This window comes from Oncorhynchus gorbuscha, linkage group LG07, assembly GCF_021184085.1.
Source record: "Oncorhynchus gorbuscha isolate QuinsamMale2020 ecotype Even-year linkage group LG07, OgorEven_v1.0, whole genome shotgun sequence".
Lineage (NCBI taxonomy): Eukaryota > Metazoa > Chordata > Actinopteri > Salmoniformes > Salmonidae > Oncorhynchus > Oncorhynchus gorbuscha.
Window position 1 is genome coordinate 20389843 of NC_060179.1, and position 26051 is coordinate 20415893.

Genomic DNA, 26051 nt, shown 5'->3' on the forward strand with positions numbered 1-26051 from the left:
ATGTCTCTGTCTCTCCCTAAAGATGCTACATGTCTCTGTCTCTCCCTAAAGCGGCTACATGTCTCTGTCTCTCCCTAAAGCTGCTACATGTCTCTGTCTCTCCCTAAAGCTGCTACATGTCTCTGTCTCTCCCTAAAGATGCTACATGTCTCTGTCTCTCCCTAAAGCTGCTACATGTCTCTGTCTCTCCCTAAAGCTGCTACATGTCTCTGTCTCTCCCTAAAGATGCTACATGTCTCTGTCTCTCCCTGAAGCTGCTACATGTCTCTGTCTCTCCCTAAAGCTGCTACATGTCTCTGTCTCTCCCTAAAGCTGCTACATGTCTCTGTCTCTAACCTAAAGATGCTACATGTCTCTGTCTCTCCTTGAAGCTGCTACATGTGTCCCTCTCCCTAAAGCTGCTACATGTCTCTGTCTCTAACCTAAATCTGCTACATGTGTCTCTCTCCCTAAAGATGCTACATGTCGCTGTCTCTCCCTAAAGCTGCTACATGTCTCTGTCTCTCCCTAAAGCTGCTACATGTCTCTGTCTCTCCCTAAAGCTGCTACATGTCTCTGTCTCTCCCTGAAGCTGCTACATGTCTCTGTCTCTAACCTAAAGATGCTACATGTCACTGTCTCTCCTTGAAGCTGCTCCATGTCTGTCTCTGTCTCTTTCCTATTGGTTTCTTTCTTCTTTAAAAAAAATGTTTTATTTGAACTGCACTCTGAGTCGGGGAACCATGCGGAGGAAGAAGAGCAGTGTTTTGCTCCTCACCCTAGCTAATGCCAATTCCTGCTAATGTTTTGACCTTTTGTTCCCCCCTTCCCTTACCCCATACACCCGCGCAGGTACACTTTCACTGGAATTTACACGTTTGAGTCAATGATAAAGATTCTGGCGAGGGGATTCTGTGTGGGGCCATTTACCTTCCTGCGGGACCCGTGGAACTGGCTGGATTTCAGTGTGATTGTCATGGCGTAAGTATCTCTCTTGCTACAGTAGACCTCTCTGTATTGCTCCTGTTAGTGTCTGACACTCTACTTCATTTGAACCTACTTCCTTTAAACCTGCCATCGACTTCCTTTTAACCTGCTCTCTCCTTCCTTTAACCTGCCATCCACTTTCTTTTAACATGCCCTCTCCTTCCTTTTAACCTGCCCTCTCCTTCCTTTTAACCTGCCCTCTCCTTCCTTTTAACCTGTCCTCTCCTTCCTTTGAACCTGCCATCTACTTCTTGTTAAGGTGTCCTCTCCTTCCTTTTAAACTGTCCTGTCCTTCCTTTTAATCTGCCCTCTCCTTCCTTTTAAACTGCCCTGTCCTTCCTTTTAATCTGCCCTCTCCTTCCTTTTAACCTGCCATCTACTTCTTGTTAACCTGTCCTCTCCTTCATTTGAACCTGCCATCTACTTCTTGTTAAGGTGTCCTCTCCTTCCTTTTAAACTGTCCTGTCCTTCCTTTTAATCTGCCCTCTCCTTCCTTTTAATCTGCCCTCTCCTTCCTTTTAATCTGACCTCTCCTTCCTTTTAAACTGTCCTCTCCTTCCTTTTAATCTGCCCTCTCCTTCCTTTTAATCTGTCCTCTCCTTCCTTTTAATCTGCCCTCTCCTTCCTTTTAACCTACCCTCTCCTTCCTTTTAACCTGCCATCTACTTCTTGTTAACCTGTCCTCTCCTTCCTTTTAATCTGCCCTCTCCTTCCTTTTAATCTGACCTCTCCTTCCTTTTAATCTGACCTCTCCTTGCTTTTAATCTGACCTCTCCTTGCTTTTAATCTGTCCTCTACTTCCTTTTAATCTGTCCTCTCCTTTCTTTTAATCTGTCCTCTACTTCTTTTTAATCTGTCCTCTCCTTACTTTTAATCTGACCTCTCCTTGCTTTTAATCTGCCCTATCCTTGCTTTTAATCTGTCCTCTCCTTCCTTTTAATCTGTCCTCTACTTCCTTTTAATCTGTCCTCTCCTTCCTTTTAATCTGCCCTATCCTTGCTTTTAATCTGTCCTCTCCTTCCTTTTAATCTGTCCTCTCCTTCCTTTTAAGATGTCCTCTCCTTCCTTTTAATCTGCCCTCTCCTTCCTTTTAACCTGCCATCTACTTCTTGTTAAACTGTCCTCTCCTTCCTTTTATCCTGCCCTCTCCTTCCTTTTAACCTGCCCTCTCCTTCCTTTTAACCTGCCCTCTCCTTCCTTTTAACCTGCCATCTACTTCTTGTTAACCTGTCCTCTCCTTCCTTTGAACCTGCCATCTACTTCTTGTTAAGCTGTCCTCTCCTTCCTTTTAAACTGTTCTGTCCTTCCTTTTAATCTGCCCTCTCCTTCCTTTTAAACTGTCCTGTCCTTCCTTTTAATCTGCCCTCTCCTTCCTTTTAACCTGCCATCTACTTCTTGTTAACCTGTCCTCTCCTTCATTTGAACCTGCCATCTACTTCTTGTTAAGGTGTCCTCTCCTTCCTTTTAAACTGTCCTGTCCTTCCTTTTAATCTGCCCTCTCCTTCCTTTTAATCTGCCCTCTCCTTCCTTTTAATCTGACCTCTCCTTCCTTTTAAACTGTCCTCTCCTTCCTTTTAATCTGCCCTCTCCTTCCTTTTAATCTGTCCTCTCCTTCCTTTTAATCTGCCCTCTCCTTCCTTTTAACCTACCCTCTCCTTCCTTTTAACCTGCCATCTACTTCTTGTTAACCTGTCCTCTCCTTCCTTTTAATCTGCCCTCTCCTTCCTTTTAATCTGACCTCTCCTTCCTTTTAATCTGACCTCTCCTTGCTTTTAATCTGACCTCTCCTTGCTTTTAATCTGTCCTCTACTTCCTTTTAATCTGTCCTCTCCTTTCTTTTAATCTGTCCTCTACTTCTTTTTAATCTGTCCTCTCCTTACTTTTAATCTGACCTCTCCTTGCTTTTAATCTGCCCTATCCTTGCTTTTAATCTGTCCTCTCCTTCCTTTTAATCTGTCCTCTACTTCCTTTTAATCTGTCCTCTCCTTCCTTTGAATCTGTCCTCTACTTCCTTTTAATCTGTCCTCTCCTTCCTTTTAATCTGTCCTCTACTTCCTTTTAATCTGTCCTCTCCTTCCTTTTAATCTGTCCTCTCCTTCCTTTTAACCTGCCATCTACTTCTTGTTAAACTGTCCTCTCTTTCCTTTTATCCTGCCCTCTCCTTCCTTTTAACCTGCCCTCTCCTTCCTTTTAACCTGCCCTCTCCTTCCTTTTAACCTGCCATCTACTTCTTGTTAAGCTGTCCTCTCCTTCCTTTTAACCTGTCCTCTCCTTCCTTTTAACCTGTCCTCTCCTTCCTTTTAACCTGCCCTCTCCTTCCTTTTAACCTGCCATCTACTTCTTGTTAAGTTGTCCTCTCCTTCCTTTTAACCTGCCCTCTCCTTCCTTTTAACCTGCCATCTACTTCTTGTTAAACTGTCCCCTCCTTCCTTTTAACCTGCCATCTACTGCTTGTTAAACTGTCCTCTCCTTCCTTTTAACCTGCCATCTACTTCTTGGTAAACTGTCCTCTCCTTCCTTTTAACATGCCATCTACTTCTTGTTAACCTGTCCTCTCCTTCCTTTGAACCTGCCATCTACTTCTTGTTAACCTGTCCTCTCCTTCCTTTGAACCTGCCATCTACTTCTTGTTAAGCTGTCCTCTCCTTCCTTTGAACCTGACATCTACTTCTTGTTAAGCTGTCCTCTCCTTCCTTTGAACCTGCCATCTACTTCTTGTTAAGCTGTCCTCTCCTTCCTTTTAAACTGCCCTGTCCTTCCTTTTAATCTGCCCTCTCCTTCCTTTTAATCTGCCCTCTCCTTCCTTTTAATCTGCCCTCTCCTTCCTTTTAATCTGCCATCTCCTTCCTTTTAATCTGCCTTCTCCTTCCTTTAACCTGTCCTCTCCTTCCTTTTAACCTGCCCTCTACTTATTTTTAAGCTGTCCTTCCTTTTAAACTGTCCTTCCTTTTAACCTGTCCTCTCATTCCTTTTAATCTGTCCTGTCCTTCCTTTTAATCTGTCCTCTCCTTCCTTTTAATCTGTCCTCTCCTTCCTTTTAATCTGCCCTCTACTTCCTTTTAATCTGTCCTCTCCTTCCTTTTAATCTGTCCTCTCCTTCCTTTTAACCTGCCCTCTACTTCCTTTTAATCTGTCCTCTCCTTCCTTTTAATCTGTCCTCTCCTTCCTTTTAACCTGCCCTCTACTTCCTTTTAATCTGTCCTCTCCTTCCTTTGAATCTGTCCTCTCCTTCCTTTTAACCTGCCCTCTACTTCCATAAAATATTGATTTTGGCCTTTACTACTAAAACCCATAGAAACGCATTGGATAACACATTCATAAATGTCAAAACAGGGCAGTAAAAAAATAAATAAATACTTACTCGACTACTGGAAATCCCTGTTATACTTCACTATACTTCAATCCTCTTTCTTTTTTAACCAATAGATGCAGTGCAAACTTTTACTTCCAACATTTTAGAATGCAACCTGAATTTAATTACCAATTACCGAAGTTCTTACTCTTCAAATGTTAAATTTTCCTTTGGTGGTGTGGGTGTAGAAAGCACCTTAAGCTGCTTTTGAATAATCTATTTTGCTCCTGACTTTCTACTGTGGATGGTCTAAACACTGAGGACATACGGCACCTTTTTTCTAAGGGAACAATTTTGAACATCCCCACTGTGCATTAACTGACTCACCTGTGAGAAAACCGTGTTTGAAGTAGAACTGTAGGTAAGACGCCAAAGGCTCAGGCAGTTTTCCAGTCACCCATAACAGCCTCTAAACCAATGACAGATTGTCCGATAGGGGACCTTAACCAGAAGCAGGGTCCAATGGAGTCATTAAGGATGCCTCCAGAGATTGGATTAAGTCCACCCCCCGATGAAGTGTTGATTTCTCGTTTGGCCCCTGCAGCTTTATTTCCAGTCGACCTTGAACTGGAAGCCTCTGTGGGGTCAGATGGATATTTAGCAGGACAGGGACACATCAGTTACCGACCCCCGCTGCCCTCCCACTCGTGTTGACAGACAGGCCACCTTCCTTCCCGCCGCTGGCTTTATTAAATCCAGACTGATGACCGGGAAACGGATACCCCCCCCCCACTGATAAATATCCACACCCCCAACCCTGGGTGTTCCCATGGAAACGGTGTGCATGCCATGTTAGCTATGAAGCTTTTGGAAAACTCACCTCAGAAGTGTAATAGGGAATGGAATCCACTTAGGTCCAGAAGACTTAACATACCTCATATGAGCAGCACATAGACTGGCACCATATTAGTTTTTCACATTTTTCTGGAGTCTCTTGATGTGGAGACATACTAACAGCACACATAACTGTAAAAAAAACTAACAGGAAATATCTATACCTTGCTGTTTCTGTCCTGTTCTCCAGGGAAAGCTTCACTAAGAGGCAGTGCTTAGCCTGCAGTTGTCTTTACATTTTTTGTTGTTGTTGGTGTTTGACCAAATAACTGTAATTTGATCCTGCAGGTTGCTAACTGAATTTGTTAAAGTAGGCAATCTCCAAGCACTTCGAACATTCAGGGTCCTCAGAGCATTGAAAACTATTTCAGTAATCCCAGGTAAGAGGGAGTCTCCCCTTGTGCTGCAGTGTTACCAAAAAATGGGTTACATTGTCTATTGTCCAGTCCACATACTGTTACTGTACTGTACATGCCCCTTCACCCTCTTCCTCCTCTCTGTCCAAGCCAAAGCCATCCTCTCTGACCCTTAACCTCAATCCAAGCCCTCCCCCTCCCCTCTATTCCAATCCCGGCACATTCAACTGTTGTGTTTTGCCTGTCGTCGGTGCTTTGTCATTGTGTCTGCTTGACTTTCACTTGTTGCAGATATGTTACTGAGTTTGTGGACCTGGGCAATGTCTCAGCCTTACGGACGTTCAGAGTCCTACGAGCACTGAAAACTATCTCAGTCATCCCAGGTGAGAAGGGAGTTTCAAACACTAAGACACCACCCACCGTTGGAAGAACTAAACCCCGGCTACGTTCCAATATGTCTACACTAGCACCCTACTGTACTTAGGATGAAGCAATGTATTGGGCATGCACCCAAAGTGGCCTGCTAGTGTGGGTATTGGAACAGAGTGCCTTGTCATTCCCTTTTTGTTTCCGGTAATCAAACTAACCTGTGAGTGGAAATGAGACCTTTGAGTTGGGCAACGTCTGATTCAAAATGGAGGATTCTCACATTTTAGATTGTCATGGAATATGTTTGCCCATAGTATGTTTTAAGTTGTATTAGGCTTATGTACACCATATATACGCATGGTTTACATCACCGTAAGAAATGCGTACCTGCAGGTTCCTTTTCGACAATTCAACAACAATAAGAAAAAAGAAAGATAAGAATACAAACATAAAGGAAATGGATCAAAAGAATATAATAAATATTTTAGCATAAGTATAATCAAGGAAGGCGCAAATTATAGTCCAATATTAATACATGTATTGGGGAAGGGAGGGATGTGGGGACAATGTATAACCTGAGCAGTAGAATAAGAGTCTGGTAGCAACCGTTGTGTTGTCACTTCAAATTCATTTTGTATTTAGATGTATGTATGCCATTCATTTATGAAAAATACTAATCTAGTTTCTTTGAAGGCGTAGTCATGCATCAATGCTTGCATCCACATGCTGTATGCAAACACTTCGCTATAGACATCAACATAGTGAATATATAGTCCACAGATAAAGCTTCAACATGACATCTGGCCTTAAGCCCAAGGATTATGTTACCTCGTTATCTGACTCAACAGGTCTCATTCACCCTTAGTGTTTAACAGGCATGGGTATAGTCAAATACCACTTTGTATGGTAATAATATCTCCATTCACAACAGACGCTCCCATAGGAAGCAGGACATACAATCCATTCAGACTGGATCTCTACTCAAATAGGACTAAATCCCTTGTTTGGATGAAACAGGTGTAGTACCCTTAGCAACACACAGTGCAGTATATTTCTGAGCAGGGCCCTTTATGTAAACCTACAATGCATAACCTGTCCACTTGACCTGGCCAGGGAAAAACCCTGGACCCTACTTTTTACTTTACGCAAAAAAAAATACAAAAAATATATATATTTATATATATATATATTTATATATATATATTTTCACCTTTATTTAACCAGGTAGGCAAGTTGAGAACAAGTTCTCATTTACAATTGCGACCTGGCCATAGGCTATAGGACCTAGATTTCTAGATTTACCTGGTAGGTCACTTTGGGATGATCTGTACCATACAGTAGCTACCCGGTATCTACTCTGCAGGGGCTAACTTCCATCAGTCATGGCCCATGTATTCCACTTCTTCCTGTTGTCAGGTGCTGTTGAGACACATGGTGCGTCAGGCTCTTCATGGCTGACCTCCTTTGGCCCACACCATCTTCTGGAAATGCCAGACTGGAAGTGACGGTTTAGAGACTGAATTCCTCTCAGTGTTCATACCCTACAGCAGTCTGGTCCCTCACACTACCTTTAATCCAACACAAATCCTGGCCAAATAGGAATCAGGATAGTAAAGTAATAGCATAGGATCAGATAAGCTAAATATAGTTAGCTAGGGAAAAAATGCTAGAAAATATTGGAAATGCTGTAGGAACATTCTGAGACAGGGTTCAAGTCAAAATGTCAGTCAGTTTGTCAGTCAATTAGTCAGTTAGCCAGTCAGTCAGTTAGTTAGTTTGTCAGAAAGTCAGTCAGCCAGTCAGTCAGTTAGTTGTCAGCAAGTCAGTCAGCCAGTCAGTCAGTTAGTTTGTTAACCAGTCAGTTAGTTTGTCAGCCAGACAGCCAGTCAGTTAGTTAGTTTGTCAGTAAATCAGTCAGCCAGTCAAGGAGTTTGTCAGCCAGTCAGTTAGTTTGTCAGCCAGCCAGTCAATCAGCCAGTCAGGCAGTCAGTCAGTCAGTTTTTCAGACAGCTAGTCAGTCAGCCAGTCAGCAATTCCGTTCAGTCAGTCAGTTAATTTGTCAGTCAGTTAGTTTCTCAGTCAGTCAGTTAGTTTGTTAGCCAGTCAGTCGGTTAGTTTCTCAGTCAGTCAGTTAGTTAGTTTGTCAGCCAGTCAGTTAGTTTGTCAGCCAGTCAGCTAGTTTGTCTGCCAGCCAGCCAGTCAATCAGCCAGTCAGTCATCCAGTTAGTTTGTCAGCCAGTCAATCAGTCAGTTAGTTTGTTAGCCAGTCAGCAAGTCAGTTAGTTTGTCAACCAGTCAGTTATTTTGTCAGCCAGTCAGTTAGTTTGTCAGCCAGTCAGTCAGTGTGTCAGCCAGTCAGTTAGTTTGTTAGCCAGTCAGTTAGTTTGTTAGCCAGTCAGTTATTTTGTCAGCCAGTCAGTTAGTTTGTCAACCAGTCAGTTAGTTTGTTAGCCAGTCAGTTAGTTTGTCAGCCAGTCAGTTAGTTTGTTAGCCAGTCAGTTAGTTTGTTAGCCAGTCAGTTAGTTTGTAAGTCAGTCAGTTATTTTGTCAGCCAGTCAGTTAGTTTGTCAACCAGTCAGTTAGTTTGTTAGCCAGTCAGTTAGTTTGTCAGCCAGTCAGTTAGTTTGTTAGCCAGTCAGTCATTTGTTTTGTCAGCCAGTCAGTCAGTCAGTTAGTTTGTTGGCCAGTCAGTCAGTGTGTCAGCCAGTCAGTTAGTTAGTTTATCAACCAGTCAGTTAGTTTGTTAGCCAGTCAGTTAGTTTGTTAGCCAGTCACTCATTTTGTCAGCCAGTCAGTTAGTTTGTTAGCCAGTCAGTTATTTTGTCAGCCAGTCAGTTAGTTTGTTAGCCAGTCAGTTAGTTTGTTAGCCAGTCAGTTATTTTGTCAGCCAGTCAGTTAGTTTGTCAGCCAGTCAGTTAGTTTGTTAGCCAGTCAGTTATTTTGTCAGCCAGTCAGTTAGTTTGTTAGCCAGTCAGTTATTTTATCAGCCAGTCAGTTATTTTGTCAGCCAGTCAGTTAGTTTGTTAGCCAGTCAGTTATTTTGTCAGCCAGTCAGTTAGTTTGTCAGCCAGTCAGTTAGTTTGTTAGCCAGTCAGTCATTTGTTTTGTCAGCCAGTCAGTCAGTCAGTTAGTTTGTTGGCCAGTCAGTCAGTGTGTCAGCCAGTCAGTTAGTTAGTTTGTCAGCCAACCAGTCAGTCAGCCAGTTAGTTTGCCAGCCAGTTAGTCAGTCACTCTGTTAGTTTGTCAGCCAGTCAGTTAGTTTGTCAGCCAGCCAGTCAATAAGCCAGCCAGTCATCCAGTTAGTTTTTCGGCCAGTCAATCAGCCAGTTGGTTTGTTAGCCAGTCAGCAAGTCAGTTAGTTTGTTAACCAGTCAGTTATTTTGTCAGCCAGTCAGTTAGTTTGTCAGCCAGTCAGTTAGTTTGTTAGCCAGTCAGTCATTTGTTTTGTCAGCCAGTCAGTCAGTCAGTTAGTTTGTTGGCCAGTCAGTCAGTGTGTCAGCCAGTCAGTTAGTTAGTTTGTCAGCCAACCAGTCAGTCAGCCAGTTAGTTTGCCAGCCAGTTAGTCAGACACTCTGTTAGTTTGTCAGCCAGTCAGTTAGTTTGTCAGCCAGCCAGTCAATAAGCCAGTCAGTCATCCAGTTAGTTTTTCGGCCAGTCAATCAGCCAGTTAGTTTGTTAGCCAGTCAGCAAGTCAGTTAGTTTGTTAACCAGTCAGTTATTTTGTCAGCCAGTCAGTTAGTTAGGTTGTCAGCCAGTCAGTCAGTCAGCCTGTTAGTTTGTCAACCAGTCATTGTCAGTTAGTTTGTCAGTCAGTTAGTTTGTCAGCCAGCCAGTCAGTCAGCCAGTTAGTTTGTCTGTCAGCCAGTTAGTTTGTCAGCCAGTCAGTTTGTTTGTCAGCCAGTCAGTTAGTTTGTCAGCCAGTCAGTTAGTTTGTCAGCCAGTCAGTTTGGTTTTCAGCCAGTCAGTAAATCAGTCGGTCAGTTAGTTTGTCAGCCTGCCAGTTCGTTTTTCAGCCAGTCAGTTAGTTTGTCAGCCAGTCAGTTCATTTGTCAACCAGTCAGTTAGTTTGTCAGCCAGTCAGTTCGTTTGTCAGCCAGTCAGTTAGTTTGTCAGCCAGTCAGTTAGTTTGTCAGCCAGTCAGTTAGGTTTTCAGCCAGTCAGTCAATCAGTCGGTCAGTTAGTTTGTCAGCCTGCCAGTTCGTTTTTCAGCCAGTCAGTTAGTTTGTCAGCCAGTCAGTCAGTGTGTCAGCCAGTCAGTTAGTTAGTTTGTCAACCAGTCAGTTAGTTTGTTAGCCAGTCAGTTAGTTTGTTAGCCAGTCAGTCATTTTGTCAGCCAGTCAGTTAGTTTGTTAGCCAGTCAGTTATTTTGTCAGCCAGTCAGTTAGTTTGTCAGCCAGTCAGTTAGTTTGTTAGCCAGTCAGTTATTTTGTCAGCCAGTCAGTTATTTTGTCAGCCAGTCAGTTAGTTTGTCAGCCAGTCAGTTAGTTTGTTAGCCAGTCAGTTATTTTGTCAGCCAGTCAGTTAGTTTGTCAGCCAGTCAGTTAGTTTGTTAGCCAGTCAGTCATTTGTTTTGTCAGCCAGTCAGTCAGTCAGTTAGTTTGTTGGCCAGTCAGTCAGTGTGTCAGCCAGTCAGTTAGTTAGTTTGTCAGCCAGCCAGTCAGTCAGTCAGTTAGTTTGCCAGCCAGTTAGTCAGACACTCTGTTAGTTTGTCAGCCAGTCAGTTAGTTTGTCAGCCAGCCAGTCAATAAGCCAGTCAGTCATCCAGTTAGTTTTTCGGCCAGTCAATCAGCCAGTTAGTTTGTTAGCCAGTCAGCAAGTCAGTTAGTTTGTTAACCAGTCAGTTATTTTGTCAGCCAGTCAGTTAGTTAGGTTGTCAGCCAGTCAGTCAGTCAGCCAGTTAGTTTGTCAGTCAGTTAGTTTGTCTGCCAGCCAGTCAGTCAGCCAGTTAGTTTGTCAGCCAGTCAGTTCGTTTGTCAGCCAGTCAGTTAGTTTGTCAGCCAGTCAGTTAGTTTGTCAGCCAGTCAGTTAGGTTTTCAGCCAGTCAGTCAATCAGTCGGTCAGTTAGTTTGTCAGCCTGCCAGTTCGTTTTTCAGCCAGTCAGTTAGTTTGTCAGCCAGTCAGTCAGCCAGTTAGTTTGTCAGCCAGTCAGTTCGTTTTCAGTCAGTCAGACAGTTAGTTTGTCAGCCAGCCTGTCAGTCAGCCAGTAAGTCAGTCATTATTTGGGAAGCGTCTGTTGTCAATGACCATACATTGTGAATTTTTCGGTGCACTCTCAAAAAGAAACAAGACAATGTTTCTTTCTGTAGAGGTTAGTTCGTTTTTGTTAGCTTTCTTTGTATTTTGAATGCCGTGTCGGTGTCTTCAGTTTCTGTGTGGCCTTCTTGCTTGTAATGTTCTGAATTTGTAACTGTACAGTTTATTTCATCCATGTCATGGTTAGTATTATTAGTAATGGGCACTGAAATCTATATCAATATTGCATTTAGCATTTTTTCAAACCTATATCAAAGTTGCAACTGTATGGACTTAACTTCTACGGCTTTGTGAAATTCAGACAAGTTCTTGCTTACTGCCGATTGGGCCAAGGGTGAATGTTCTGGGGGCCTAACCTAGCCAGCCTGTTTGAACACAATCGGAAGCTCGTTGATGGCCCATCAGCAGGCAGTTAATCTAAATTGAGATCCTGTGAGAGGGCTTTATGCCTGCAGAAACACTAATGTTTCCTCTTTTACATAAAAGTGTGGGTTAACAACAAGGATAAGCCAATATCACCATGTGCCTTGCTCATATCGATTACAAACTATATTGATATCATATCAAATTATCGATATTGGTGCCCACCACTAATTATTATTGATAGTGAGTCGTTGTGTTGTTCCTTATACAATTATTGTAATTTTTGTAACTTGTTATACAGAGTAATGCACTGTAGTTAAGTCACTGTAAACAAGCCCCACTATACAGTATGTAATTGTAAAAAGTAAGAGACCACTAACTTCCAGAATTTTTTATCATTATTTTTGTTAAATGTTGAAATTACATATACATAATAACCATTTTCAGTTATTAGATCTAAAAGAGTTCCTTATGATTAGACAGAACTAGCTAACCAAAGATAGCTTCTATTTACCCTGTGTCCATTTCTATTACCATGTGTGTGCGTGCTGACCTATTGACCTTGGGCAGGCCTGAAGACCATTGTGGGTGCGCTGATCCAGTCGGTGAAGAAGCTGGCGGACGTGATGATCCTGACCGTGTTCTGCCTCAGTGTGTTTGCCCTCATTGGCCTGCAGCTCTTCATGGGTAATCTGCGGCAGAAGTGCGTCCGCAGCACAGCGCACTGCGTCAACAACACCCTCAACACCAACACCACCTTCTTCTGCAACAACCGGACGTGGCCCTCGCTCAAAGACTTCATCGCAGACGAAGGTGAGCGCTGTGCGCCAGTTGAACACCTGTTTAATGAATGAATGTATCATTTAGTTAAAAAGGCTGACCCTATTGAGAGCAAAGATCCCTTTTGCGAGAGAGACTTGTTGTATAGGGTGTCTTAGGGCTAAATGCCCCCCAGGGTTAAACACCCCCCTCCTGTAATTCACATAATTTCCTGGAGGCCACTAGTCATTCCTTGGATGCCACTAGTCTTTTCCTGGATGCCACTAGTCATTCCCTGGAGGCCACTATTCTTTCCCTGGAGGCCACTAGTCTTTCCCTGGAGGCCACTAGTCTTTCCCTGGCGGCCACTAGTCATTCCCTGGAGGCCACTAGTCATTCCCTGGAGGCCACTAGTCATTCCCTGGAGGCCACTAGTCATTCCCTGGAGGCCACTAGTCATTCCCTGGAGGCCACTAGTCTTTCCCTGGAGGCCACTAGTCATTCCCTGGAGGCCACTAGTCATTCCCTGGAGGCCACTAGTCATTCCCTGGAGGTCACTAGTCATTCCCTGGAGGCCACTAGTCATTCCCTGGAGGCCATTAGTCATTCCCTGGAGGCCATTAGTCATTCCCTGGAGGCCACTAGTCATTCCCTGGAGGCCACTAGTCTTTCCCTGGAGGCCACTAGTCTTTCCCTGGAGGCCACTAGTCTTTCCCTGGAGGCCACTAGTCTATCCCTGGAGGCCACTAGTCTTTCCCTGGAGGCCACTAGTCTTTCCCTGGAGGCCACTAGTCTTTCCCTGGAGGCCACTATTCTTTCCCTGGAGGCCACTATTCTTTCCCTGGAGGCCACTAGTCTTTCCCTGGAGGCCACTAGTCTTTCCCTGGAGGCCACTAGTCTTTCCCTGGAGGCCACTATTTTTTCCCTGGAGGCCACTATTTTTTCCCTGGAGGCCACTAGTCTTTCCCTTGAGGCCACTAGTCTTTCCCTTGAGGCCACTAGTCTTTCCCTGGAGGCCACTAGTATTTCCCTGGAGGCCACTAGTCTTTCACCACTAGTCTTTCCCACTAGTCTTTCCCTGGAGGCCACTATTCTTTCTCTGGAGGCCACTAGTCATTCCCTGGAGGCCACTAGTCATTCCCTGGAGGCCACTAGTCTTTCCCTGGAGGCCACTACTCATTCCCTGGAGGCCACTAGTCTTTCCCTGGAGGCCACTAGTCTTTCCCTGGAGGCCACTAGTCTTTCGCTGGAGGCCACTAGTCCTTCCCTGGAGGCCACTATTTTTTCCCTGGAGGCCACTAGTCTATCCCTGGAGGCCACTAGTCTTTCCCTGGAGGCCACTAGTCTTTCCTTGGAGGCCACTAGTCTTTCCCTGGAGGCCACTATTTTTTCCCTGGAGGCCACTATTTTTTTCCCTGGAGGCCACTGGTCTATCCCTGGAGGCCACTAATCTTTCCCTGGAGGCCACTAGTCTTTCCCTGGAGGCCACTAGTCTTTCCCTGGAGGCCACTAGTCTTTCCCTGGAGGCCACTACTCTTTCCCTGGAGGCCACTAGTCTTTCCCTGGAGGCCACTAGTCTTTCCCTGGAGGCCACTACTCTTTCCCTGGAGGCCACTAGTCTTTCCCTGGAGGGCACTAGTCTTTACCTGGAGACCACTATTTTTTCCCTGGAGGCCACTATTTTTTCCCTGGATGCCACTAGTCTATCCCTGGAGGCCACTAGTCTATCCCTGGAGGCCACTAGTCTTTCCCTGGAGGACACTAGACTTTCCCCGGAGGCCACTAGTCTTTCCCCGGAGGCCACTAGTCATTCCCCGGAGGCCACTAGTCTTTCCCCGGAGGCCACTATTTTTTCCCCGGAGGCCACTATTTTTTCCCCGGAGGCCACTATTCTTTCCCCGGAGGCCACTATATTCTTTCCCTGGAGGCCACTATTCTTTCACTGGAGGCCACTATTCTTTCCCTGGAGGCCACTATTCTTTCCCTGGAGGCCACTATTCTTTCCCTGGAGGCCACTAGTCTTTCCCTGGAGGCCACTATTTTTTCCCTGGAGGCCACTATTTTTTCCCTGGAGGCCACTATTTTTTCCCTGGAGGCCACTAGGCTTTCCCTGGAGGCCACTAGTCTTTCCCTTGAGGCCACTAGTCTTTCCCTGGAGGCCACTACTCTTTCTCTGGAGGCCACTAGACTTTCCCTGGAGGCCACTAGTCTTTCCCTGGAGGCCACTAGTCTTTCTCTGGAGGACACTAGTCTTTCCCTGGATGCCACTAGTCTTTCCCTGGAGGCCACTAGTCTTTCCCTGGAGGCCACTAGTCTTTCTCTGGAGGCCACTAGTCATTCCCTGGAGGCCACTAGTCATTCTCTGGAGGCCACTAGTCTTTCGCTGGAGGCCACTAGTCCTTCCCTGGAGGCCACTATTTTTTCCCTGGAGGCCACTAGTCTTTCCCTGGAGGCCACTAGTCTTTCGTTGTAGGCAACTAGTCTATCCCTGGAGGCCACTAGTCTATCCCTGGAGGCCACTAGTCTTTCCATGAAGCCACTAGTCTTTCCATGAGGCCACTACTCTTCCCTGGATGCCTCTAGTCATGCTCAACTAAAAGGCTTTTAGGCTTTCCCTGGAGGCCACTATTTTTTCCCTGGAGGCCACTGGTCTATCCCTGGAGGCCACTAATCTTTCCCTGGAGGCCACTAATCTTTCCCTGGAGGCCACTAGTCTTTCCCTGGAGGCCACTAGTCTTTCCCTGGAGGCCACTAGTCTTTCCCTGGAGGCCACTAGTCTTTCCCTGGAGGGCACTAGTCTTTACCTGGAGGCCACTATTTTTTCCCTGGAGGCCACTATTTTTTCCCTGGAGGCCACTGGTCTATCCCTGGAGGCCACTAATCTTTCCCTGGAGGCCACTAATCTTTCCCTGGAGGCCACTAGTCTTTCCCTGGAGGCCACTAGTCTTTCCCTGGAGGCCACTAGTCTTTCCCTGGAGGCCACTAGTCTTTCCCTGGAGGGCACTAGTCTTTACCTGGAGGCCACTATTTTTTCCCTGGAGGCCACTATTTTTACCCTGGATGCCACTAGTCTATCCCTGGAGGCCACTAGTCTATCCCTGGAGGCCACTAGTCTTTCCCTGGAGGCCACTAGTCTTTCCCCGGAGGCCACTAGTCTTTCCCCGGAGGCCACTAGTCATTCCCCGGAGGCCACTAGTCTTTCCCCGGAGGCCACTTGTCTTTCCCTGGAGGCCACTATTTTTTCCCTGGAGGCCACTATTTTTTCCCTGGAGGCCACTAATCTTTCCCTGGAGGCCACTACTCTTTCCCTGGAGGCCACTAGTCTATCCCTGGAGGCCACTAGTCTTTCCCTGGAGGCCACTAGTCTTTCCCTGGAGGCCACTAGTTTTTCCCTGGAAGCCACGTGGCTTTCCCTGGAGGCCACTAGGCTTTCCCTGGAGGCCACTACTCTTTCCCTGGAAGCCACTTGTCTTTCCCTGTAGGCAACTAGTCTATCCCTGGAGGCCACTAGTCTATCCCTGGAGGCCACTAGTCTTTCCATGAAGCCACTAGTCTTTCCATGAGGCCACTACTCTTCCCTGGATGCCTCTAGTCATGCTCAACTAAAAGGCTTTTAGGCTTTCCCTGGAGGCCACTAGGCTTTCCCTGGAGGCCACTAGGCTTTCCCTGGAGGCCACTATTTTTTCCCTGGAGGCCACTGGTCTATCCCTGGAGGCCACTAATCTTTCCCTGGAGGCCACTAATCTTTCCCTGGAGGCCACTAGTCTTTCCCTGGAGGCCACTATTCTTTCCCTGGAGGCCACTAATCTTTCCCTGGAGGCCACTAGTCTTTCCCTGGAGGCCACTAGTCTTTCCCTGGAGGCCACTAGTCTTTCCCTGGAGGGCACTAGTCTTTACCTGGAGGCCACTATTTTTTCCCTGGAGGCCACTATTTTTACCCTGGATGCCACTAGTCTATCCCTGGAGGCCACTAGTCTATCCCTGGAGGCCACTAGTCTTTCCCTGGAGGCCACTAGTCTTTCCCCGGAGGCCACTAGTCATTCCCCGGAGGCCACTAGTCTTTCCCCGGAGGCCACTAGTCTTTCCCTGGAGGCCACTATTTTTTCCCTGGAGGCCACTAGTCATTCCCTGGAGGCCACTAGTCATTCCCTGGAGGCCACTAGTCATTCCCTGGAGGCCACTAGTCATTCCCTGGAGGCCACTAGTCATTCCCTGGAGGCCACTAGTCTTTCCCTGGAGGCCACTAGTCATTCCCTGGAGGCCACTAGTCATTCCCTGGAGGCCACTAGTCATTCCCTGGAGGTCACTAGTCATTCCCTGGAGGCCACTAGTCATTCCCTGGAGGCCATTAGTCATTCCCTGGAGGCCATTAGTCATTCCCTGGAGGCCACTAGTCATTCCCTGGAGGCCACTAGTCTTTCCCTGGAGGCCACTAGTCTTTCCCTGGAGGCCACTAGTCTTTCCCTGGAGGCCACTAGTCTATCCCTGGAGGCCACTAGTCTTTCCCTGGAGGCCACTAGTCTTTCCCTGGAGGCCACTAGTCTTTCCCTGGAGGCCACTATTCTTTCCCTGGAGGCCACTATTCTTTCCCTGGAGGCCACTAGTCTTTCCCTGGAGGCCACTAGTCTTTCCCTGGAGGCCACTAGTCTTTCCCTGGAGGCCACTATTTTTTCCCTGGAGGCCACTATTTTTTCCCTGGAGGCCACTAGTCTTTCCCTTGAGGCCACTAGTCTTTCCCTTGAGGCCACTAGTCTTTCCCTGGAGGCCACTAGTATTTCCCTGGAGGCCACTAGTCTTTCCCTGGAGGCCACTAGTCTTTCCCTGGAGGCCACTAGTCTTTCCCTGGAGGCCACTATTCTTTCTCTGGAGGCCACTAGTCATTCCCTGGAGGCCACTAGTCATTCCCTGGAGGCCACTAGTCTTTCCCTGGAGGCCACTACTCATTCCCTGGAGGCCACTAGTCTTTCCCTGGAGGCCACTAGTCTTTCCCTGGAGGCCACTAGTCTTTCGCTGGAGGCCACTAGTCCTTCCCTGGAGGCCACTATTTTTTCCCTGGAGGCCACTAGTCTATCCCTGGAGGCCACTAGTCTTTCCCTGGAGGCCACTAGTCTTTCCTTGGAGGCCACTAGTCTTTCCCTGGAGGCCACTATTTTTTCCCTGGAGGCCACTATTTTTTCCCTGGAGGCCACTGGTCTATCCCTGGAGGCCACTAATCTTTCCCTGGAGGCCACTAGTCTTTCCCTGGAGGCCACTAGTCTTTCCCTGGAGGCCACTAGTCTTTCCCTGGAGGCCACTACTCTTTCCCTGGAGGCCACTAGTCTTTCCCTGGAGGCCACTAGTCTTTCCCTGGAGGCCACTACTCTTTCCCTGGAGGCCACTAGTCTTTCCCTGGAGGGCACTAGTCTTTACCTGGAGACCACTATTTTTTCCCTGGAGGCCACTATTTTTTCCCTGGATGCCACTAGTCTATCCCTGGAGGCCACTAGTCTATCCCTGGAGGCCACTAGTCTTTCCCTGGAGGACACTAGTCTTTCCCCGGAGGCCACTAGTCTTTCCCCGGAGGCCACTAGTCATTCCCCGGAGGCCACTAGTCTTTCCCCGGAGGCCACTATTTTTTCCCCGGAGGCCACTATTTTTTCCCCGGAGGCCACTATTTTTTCCCCGGAGGCCACTATTCTTTCCCCGGAGGCCACTATATTCTTTCCCTGGAGGCCACTATTCTTTCACTGGAGGCCACTATTCTTTCCCTGGAGGCCACTATTCTTTCCCTGGAGGCCACTATTCTTTCCCTGGAGGCCACTAGTCTTTCCCTGGAGGCCACTATTTTTTCCCTGGAGGCCACTATTTTTTCCCTGGAGGCCACTATTTTTTCCCTGGAGGCCACTATTTTTTCCCTGGAGGCCACTAGTCTTTCCCTTGAGGCCACTAGTCTTTCCCTGGAGGCCACTAGTCTTTCTCTGGAGGCCACTAGACTTTCCCTGGAGGCCACTAGTCTTTCCCTGGAGGCCACTAGTCTTTCTCTGGAGGACACTAGTCTTTCCCTGGAGGCCACTAGTCTTTCCCTGGAGGCCACTAGTCTTTCCCTGGAGGCCACTAGTCTTTCTCTGGAGGCCACTAGTCATTCCCTGGAGGCCACTAGTCATTCTCTGGAGGCCACTAGTCTTTCGCTGGAGGCCACTAGTCCTTCCCTGGAGGCCACTATTTTTCCCTGGAGGCCACTAGTCTTTCCCTGGAGGCCACTAGTCTTTCGTTGTAGGCAACTAGTCTATCCCTGGAGGCCACTAGTCTATCCCTGGAGGCCACTAGTCTTTCCATGAAGCCACTAGTCTTTCCATGAGGCCACTACTCTTCCCTGGATGCCTCTAGTCATGCTCAACTAAAAGGCTTTTAGGCTTTCCCTGGAGGCCACTAGGCTTTCCCTGGAGGCCACTAGGCTTTCCCTGGAGGCCACTATTTTTTCCCTGGAGGCCACTGGTCTATCCCTGGAGGCCACTAGTCTTTCCCTGGAGGCCACTAGTCTTTCCCTGGAGGCCACTAGTCTTTCCCTGGAGGCCACTAGTCTTTCCCTGGAGGCCACTATTCTTTCTCTGGAGGCCACTAGTCATTCCCTGGAGGCCACTAGTCATTCCCTGGAGGCCACTAGTCTTTCCCTGGAGGCCACTACTCATTCCCTGGAGGCCACTAGTCTTTCCCTGGAGGCCACTAGTCTTTCCCTGGAGGCCACTAGTCTTTCGCTGGAGGCCACTAGTCCTTCCCTGGAGGCCACTATTTTTTCCCTGGAGGCCACTAGTCTATCCCTGGAGGCCACTAGTCTTTCCCTGGAGGCCACTAGTCTTTCCTTGGAGGCCACTAGTCTTTCCCTGGAGGCCACTATTTTTTCCCTGGAGGCCACTATTTTTTTCCCTGGAGGCCACTGGTCTATCCCTGGAGGCCACTAATCTTTCCCTGGAGGCCACTAGTCTTTCCCTGGAGGCCACTAGTCTTTCCCTGGAGGCCACTAGTATTTCCCTGGAGGCCACTAGTCTTTCCCTGGAGGCCACTAGTCTTTCCCTGGAGGCCACTAGTCTTTCCCTGGAGGCCACTATTCTTTCTCTGGAGGCCACTAGTCATTCCCTGGAGGCCACTAGTCATTCCCTGGAGGCCACTAGTCTTTCCCTGGAGGCCACTACTCATTCCCTGGAGGCCACTAGTCTTTCCCTGGAGGCCACTAGTCTTTCCCTGGAGGCCACTAGTCTTTCCTGGAGGCCACTAGTCCTTCCCTGGAGGCCACTATTTTTCCCTGGAGGCCACTAGTCTATCCCTGGAGGCCACTAGTCTTTCCCTGGAGGCCACTAGTCTTTCCTTGGAGGCCACTAGTCTTTCCCTGGAGGCCACTATTTTTTCCCTGGAGGCCACTATTTTTTTCCCTGGAGGCCACTGGTCTATCCCTGGAGGCCACTAATCTTTCCCTGGAGGCCACTAGTCTTTCCCTGGAGGCCACTAGTCTTTCCCTGGAGGCCACTAGTCTTTCCCTGGAGGCCACTACTCTTTCCCTGGAGGCCACTAGTCTTTCCCTGGAGGCCACTAGTCTTTCCCTGGAGGCCACTACTCTTTCCCTGGAGGCCACTAGTCTTTCCCTGGAGGGCACTAGTCTTTACCTGGAGACCACTATTTTTTCCCTGGAGGCCACTATTTTTTCCCTGGATGCCACTAGTCTATCCCTGGAGGCCACTAGTCTATCCCTGGAGGCCACTAGTCTTTCCCTGGAGGACACTAGTCTTTCCCCGGAGGCCACTAGTCTTTCCCCGGAGGCCACTAGTCTTTCCCCGGAGGCCACTATTTTTTCCCCGGAGGCCACTATTTTTTCCCCCGGAGGCCACTATTTTTTCCCGGAGGCCACTATTCTTTCCCCCGGAGGCCACTATATTCTTTCCCTGGAGGCCACTATTCTTTCACTGGAGGCCACTATTCTTTCCCTGGAGGCCACTATTCTTTCCCTGGAGGCCACTATTCTTTCCCTGGAGGCCACTAGTCTTTCCCTGGAGGCCACTATTTTTTCCCTGGAGGCCACTATTTTTCCCTGGAGGCCACTATTTTTTCCCTGGAGGCCACTATTTTTTCCCTGGAGGCCACTAGTCTTTCCCTTGAGGCCACTAGTCTTTCCCTGGAGGCCACTAGTCTTTCTCTGGAGGCCACTAGACTTTCCCTGGAGGCCACTAGTCTTTCCCTGGAGGCCACTAGTCTTTCTCTGGAGGACACTAGTCTTTCCCTGGAGGCCACTAGTCTTTCCCTGGAGGCCACTAGTCTTTCCCTGGAGGCCACTAGTCTTTCTCTGGAGGCCACTAGTCATTCCCTGGAGGCCACTAGTCATTCTCTGGAGGCCACTAGTCTTTCGCTGGAGGCCACTAGTCCTTACCTGGAGGCCACTATTTTTTCCCTGGAGGCCACTAGTCTTTCCCTGGAGGCCACTAGTCTTTCGTTGTAGGCAACTAGTCTATCCCTGGAGGCCACTAGTCTATCCCTGGAGGCCACTAGTCTTTCCATGAAGCCACTAGTCTTTCCATGAGGCCACTACTCTTCCCTGGATGCCTCTAGTCATGCTCAACTAAAAGGCTTTTAGGCTTTCCCTGGAGGCCACTAGGCTTTCCCTGGAGGCCACTAGGCTTTCCCTGGAGGCCACTATTTTTTCCCTGGAGGCCACTGGTCTATCCCTGGAGGCCACTAGTCTTTCCCTGGAGGCCACTAGTCTTTCCCTGGAGGCCACTAGTCTTTCCCTGGAGGCCACTAGTCTTTCCCTGGGCCACTAGGCCACTATTCTTTCTCTGGAGGCCACTAGTCATTCCCTGGAGGCCACTAGTCATTCCCTGGAGGCTACTAGTCTTTCCCTGGAGGCCACTACTCATTCCCTGGAGGCCACTAGTCTTTCCCTGGAGGCCACTAGTCTTTCCCTGGAGGCCACTAGTCTTTCCCTGGAGGCCACTAGTCCTTCCCTGGAGGCCACTATTTTTTCCCTGGAGGCCACTAGTCTATCCCTGGAGGCCACTAGTCTTTCCCTGGAGGCCACTAGTCTTTCCTGGAGGCCACTAGTCTTTCCCTGGAGGCCACTATTTTTCCCTGGAGGCCACTATTTTTCCCTGGAGGCCACTGGTCTATCCCTGGAGGCCACTAATCTTTCCCTGGAGGCCACTAGTCTTTCCCTGGAGGCCACTAGTCTTTCCCTGGAGGCCACTAGTCTTTCCCTGGAGGCCACTACTCTTTCCCTGGAGGCCACTAGTCTTTCCCTGGAGGCCACTAGTCTTTCCCTGGAGGCCACTACTCTTTCCCTGGAGGCCACTAGTCTTTCCCTGGAGGGCACTAGTCTTTACCTGGAGACCACTATTTTTTCCCTGGAGGCCACTATTTTTTCCCTGGATGCCACTAGTCTATCCCTGGAGGCCACTAGTCTATCCCTGGAGGCCACTAGTCTTTCCCTGGAGGACACTAGTCTTTCCCCGGAGGCCACTAGTCTTTCCCCGGAGGCCACTAGTCATTCCCCGGAGGCCACTAGTCTTTCCCCGGAGGCCACTATTTTTTCCCCGGAGGCCACTATTTTTTCCCCGGAGGCCACTATTTTTTCCCCGGAGGCCACTATTCTTTCCCCGGAGGCCACTATATTCTTTCCCTGGAGGCCACTATTCTTTCACTGGAGGCCACTATTCTTTCCCTGGAGGCCACTATTCTTTCCCTGGAGGCCACTATTCTTTCCCTGGAGGCCACTAGTCTTTCCCTGGAGGCCACTATTTTTTCCCTGGAGGCCACTATTTTTTCCCTGGAGGCCACTATTTTTTCCCTGGAGGCCACTATTTTTTCCCTGGAGGCCACTAGTCTTTCCCTTGAGGCCACTAGTCTTTCCCTGGAGGCCACTAGTCTTTCTCTGGAGGCCACTAGACTTTCCCTGGAGGCCACTAGTCTTTCCCTGGAGGCCACTAGTCTTTCTCTGGAGGACACTAGTCTTTCCCTGGAGGCCACTAGTCTTTCCCTGGAGGCCACTAGTCTTTCCCTGGAGGCCACTAGTCTTTCTCTGGAGGCCACTAGTCATTCCCTGGAGGCCACTAGTCATTCTCTGGAGGCCACTAGTCTTTCGCTGGAGGCCACTAGTCCTTCCCTGGAGGCCACTATTTTTTCCCTGGAGGCCACTAGTCTTTCCCTGGAGGCCACTAGTCTTTCGTTGTAGGCAACTAGTCTATCCCTGGAGGCCACTAGTCTATCCCTGGAGGCCACTAGTCTTTCCATGAAGCCACTAGTCTTTCCATGAGGCCACTACTCTTCCCTGGATGCCTCTAGTCATGCTCAACTAAAAGGCTTTTAGGCTTTCCCTGGAGGCCACTAGGCTTTCCCTGGAGGCCACTAGGCTTTCCCTGGAGGCCACTATTTTTTCCCTGGAGGCCACTGGTCTATCCCTGGAGGCCACTAATCTTTCCCTGGAGGCCACTAATCTTTCCCTGGAGGCCACTAGTCTTTCCCTGGAGGCCACTAGTCTTTCCCTGGAGGCCACTAGTCTTTCCCTGGAGGCCACTAGTCTTTCCCTGGAGGCCACTAGTCTTTCCCTGGAGGCCAGTCTTTACCTTTTTTTTTCCTGGAGGCCACTATTTTTACCCTGGATGCCACTAGTCTATCCCTGGAGGCCACTAGTCTATCCCTGGAGGCCACTAGTCTTTCCCTGGAGGCCACTAGTCTTTCCCCGGAGGCCACTAGTCTTTCCCCGGAGGCCACTAGTCATTCCCCGGAGGCCACTAGTCTTTCCCCGGAGGCCACTTGTCTTTCCCTGGAGGCCACTATTTTTTCCCTGGAGGCCACTATTTTTTTCCCTGGAGGCCACTAATCTTTCCCTGGAGGCCACTAGTCTTTCCCTGGAGGCCACTAGTCTATCCCTGGAGGCCACTAGTCTTTCCCTGGAGGCCACTAGTCTTTCCCTGGAGGCCACTAGTTTTTCCCTGGAAGCCACGTGGCTTTCCCTGGAGGCCACTAGGCTTTCCCTGGAGGCCACTACTCTTTCCCTGGAAGCCACTTGTCTTTCCCTGTAGGCAACTAGTCTATCCCTGGAGGCCACTAGTCTATCCCTGGAGGCCACTAGTCTTTCCATGAAGCCACTAGTCTTTCCATGAGGCCACTACTCTTCCCTGGATGCCTCTAGTCATGCTCAACTAAAAGGCTTTTAGGCTTTCCCTGGAGGCCACTAGGCTTTCCCTGGAGGCCACTAGGCTTTCCCTGGAGGCCACTATTTTTTCCCTGGAGGCCACTAATCTTTCCCTGGAGGCCACTAGTCTTTCCCTGGAGGCCACTATTCTTTCCCTGGAGGCCACTAATCTTTCCCTGGAGGCCACTAGTCTTTCCCTGGAGGCCACTAGTCTTTCCCTGGAGGCCACTAGTCTTTCCCTGGAGGGCACTAGTCTTTACCTGGAGGCCACTATTTTTTCCCTGGAGGCCACTATTTTTACCCTGGATGCCACTAGTCTATCCCTGGAGGCCACTAGTCTATCCCTGGAGGCCACTAGTCTTTCCCTGGAGGCCACTAGTCTTTCCCCGGAGGCCACTAGTCTTTCCCCGGAGGCCACTAGTCATTCCCCGGAGGCCACTAGTCTTTCCCCGGAGGCCACTAGTCTTTCCCTGGAGGCCACTATTTTTTCCCTGGAGGCCACTATTTTTTCCCTGGAGGCCACTAATCTTTCCCTGGAGGCCACTAGTCTTTCCCTGGAGGCCACTAGTCTATCCCTGGAGGCCACTAGTCTTTCCCTGGAGGCCACTAGTCTTTCCCTGGAGGCCACTAGTCTTTCCATGAAGCCACGTGTCTTTCCCTGTAGGCAACTAGTCTATCCCTGGAGGCCACTAGGCTTTCCCTGGAGGCCACTAGGCTTTCCCTGGAGGCCACTAGGCTTTCCCTGGAGGCCACTAGGTTTTCCCTGGAGGTCACTAGGCTTTCCCTGGAGGCCACTAGTTTTTCCCTGGAGGCCACTAGTCTTTCCTTGGAGGCCACTAGTCTTTCCCTGGAAGCCACTAGTCTTTCCCTGGAGGCCACTAGGCTTTCCCTGGAGGCCACTAGTTTTCCCTGGAGGCCACTAGTTTTTCCCTGGAAGCCACTAGTCTTTCCCTGGAGGCCACTAGGCTTTCCCTGGAGGCCACTAGGCTTTCCCTGGAGGCCACTAGGCTTTCCCTGGAGGCCACTAGTCTTTCCCTGGAAGCCACTTGTCTTTCCCTGTAGGCAACTAGTCTATCCCTGGAGGCCACTAGTCTATCCCTGGAGGCCACTAGTCTTTCCATGAAGCCACTAGTCTTTCCATGAGGCCACTACTCTTCCCTGGATGCCTCTAGTCATGCTCAACTAAAAGTGTAATCTGTCTCATCTCAGCTTTGTAGATCATCCCAACAAACAATATTGAGGTACATTGATTGAATATTTTGTCATTTAGAAAAAGTGATATTTATCTAATCTAATTAAGTTAGATCTATGAACGTTTCATATACAGTACCAGTCAAAAGTTTGGACACACCTACTCATTTAAAAAAATATATTTTCCACATTGTAGAATAATAGTGAAGACATCAAAACTATGAAATAACACATATCAAATCATGTAGTAACCAAAAAAGTGTTAAACAAATATAACAAATATATTTTATATTTTAGATTCTTCAAAGTAGCCACCCATTGCCTTGATGACAGCTTTGGAAACTCTTGGCATTCTCTCAACCAGCTTCATGAGGTACACCTGGAATGCATTTCAATTAACAACTGTGCCTTGTTCAAATTTAATGTGTGGAATTTCTTTCCTTCTCAATGCGTTTGAGCCAATCAATTGTGTTGTGGCAAGGTAGGGGTGGTATACAGAAGATAGCCCTATTTGGTAAAAGACCAAGTCCATATTATGGCAAGAACAGATCAAATAAGCAAAGAGAAACAACAGTCCATCATTACTTTAAGACACGAAGGTTAGTCAATGCGGAACATTTGAAGAACTTGAAAGTTTCTTTGAGTGCAGTCGCAAAAACCATCAAGCGCTAGGATGAAACTGGCTCACATGAGGACCGCCACAGGAAAGGAAGACTCAGAGTTACCTCTGCTTCAGAGGATAAGTTCATTAGCGTTACCAGCCTCAGAAATTGCAGCCCAAATAAATGCTTCACAGAGTTCAAATAACAGACACATCTCGACATCAACTGTTCAGAGGAGACCGCACAAATCAGGCCTTCATGGTTGAATTGCTGCAAAGAAACGACTACTAAAGGACACCAATAAGAAGAAGAGACTTGCTCGGGCCAAGAAATACAAGCAATGGACATTAGACTGTGGAAATCTGTCCTTTGGTCGATGAGACCAAATTTGAGATTTTTGGTTCCAACTGCCATGTCTTTGTGAGATGCAGAGTAGGTTGAACAGATGATCTCTGCATGTGTGGTTCCCACCGTGAAGCATGGAGGAGGAGGTGTGATGGTGAGGGGGGAGCTTTGCTGGTGACACTGTCTGTGATTTATTTAGAATTCTAGGCACACTTAACCAGCATGGCTACCACAGCATTCTGCAGCGATACACCATCCCATCTGGTTTGTGCTTAGTGGGACTATCATTTGTTTTTCAACAGGACAATCAATGATCCAATGCACCTCCAGGCTGTGTAAAAGCTATTTGACCAAGAAGGAGAGTGATGATGAGGTTTGTCAGATGACGTGGCCTTCACAATCACCCAAGCTCAAGCCAATTGAGATGGTTTGGGATGAGTTGGACAGCAGAGTGAAGAAAAAGCAGCCAACAAGTGCTCAACATATGTGGAAACTCCTTCAAGACT

At 48.2% G+C, this 26051-nt stretch overlaps 1 protein-coding gene across 1 annotated transcript in view; it reads left to right on the top strand.

The window, feature by feature from the left end:
• Positions 1–26051, top strand: part of scn5lab (sodium channel, voltage gated, type V-like, alpha b) — a 216934-nt gene that overhangs the window by 57544 nt on the left and 133339 nt on the right. The window contains 3 exon segments of the mRNA XM_046355765.1: positions 832–960; positions 5800–5891; positions 12064–12306. Of these exon segments, the coding sequence (XP_046211721.1) occupies positions 832–960; positions 5800–5891; positions 12064–12306 (464 nt within the window).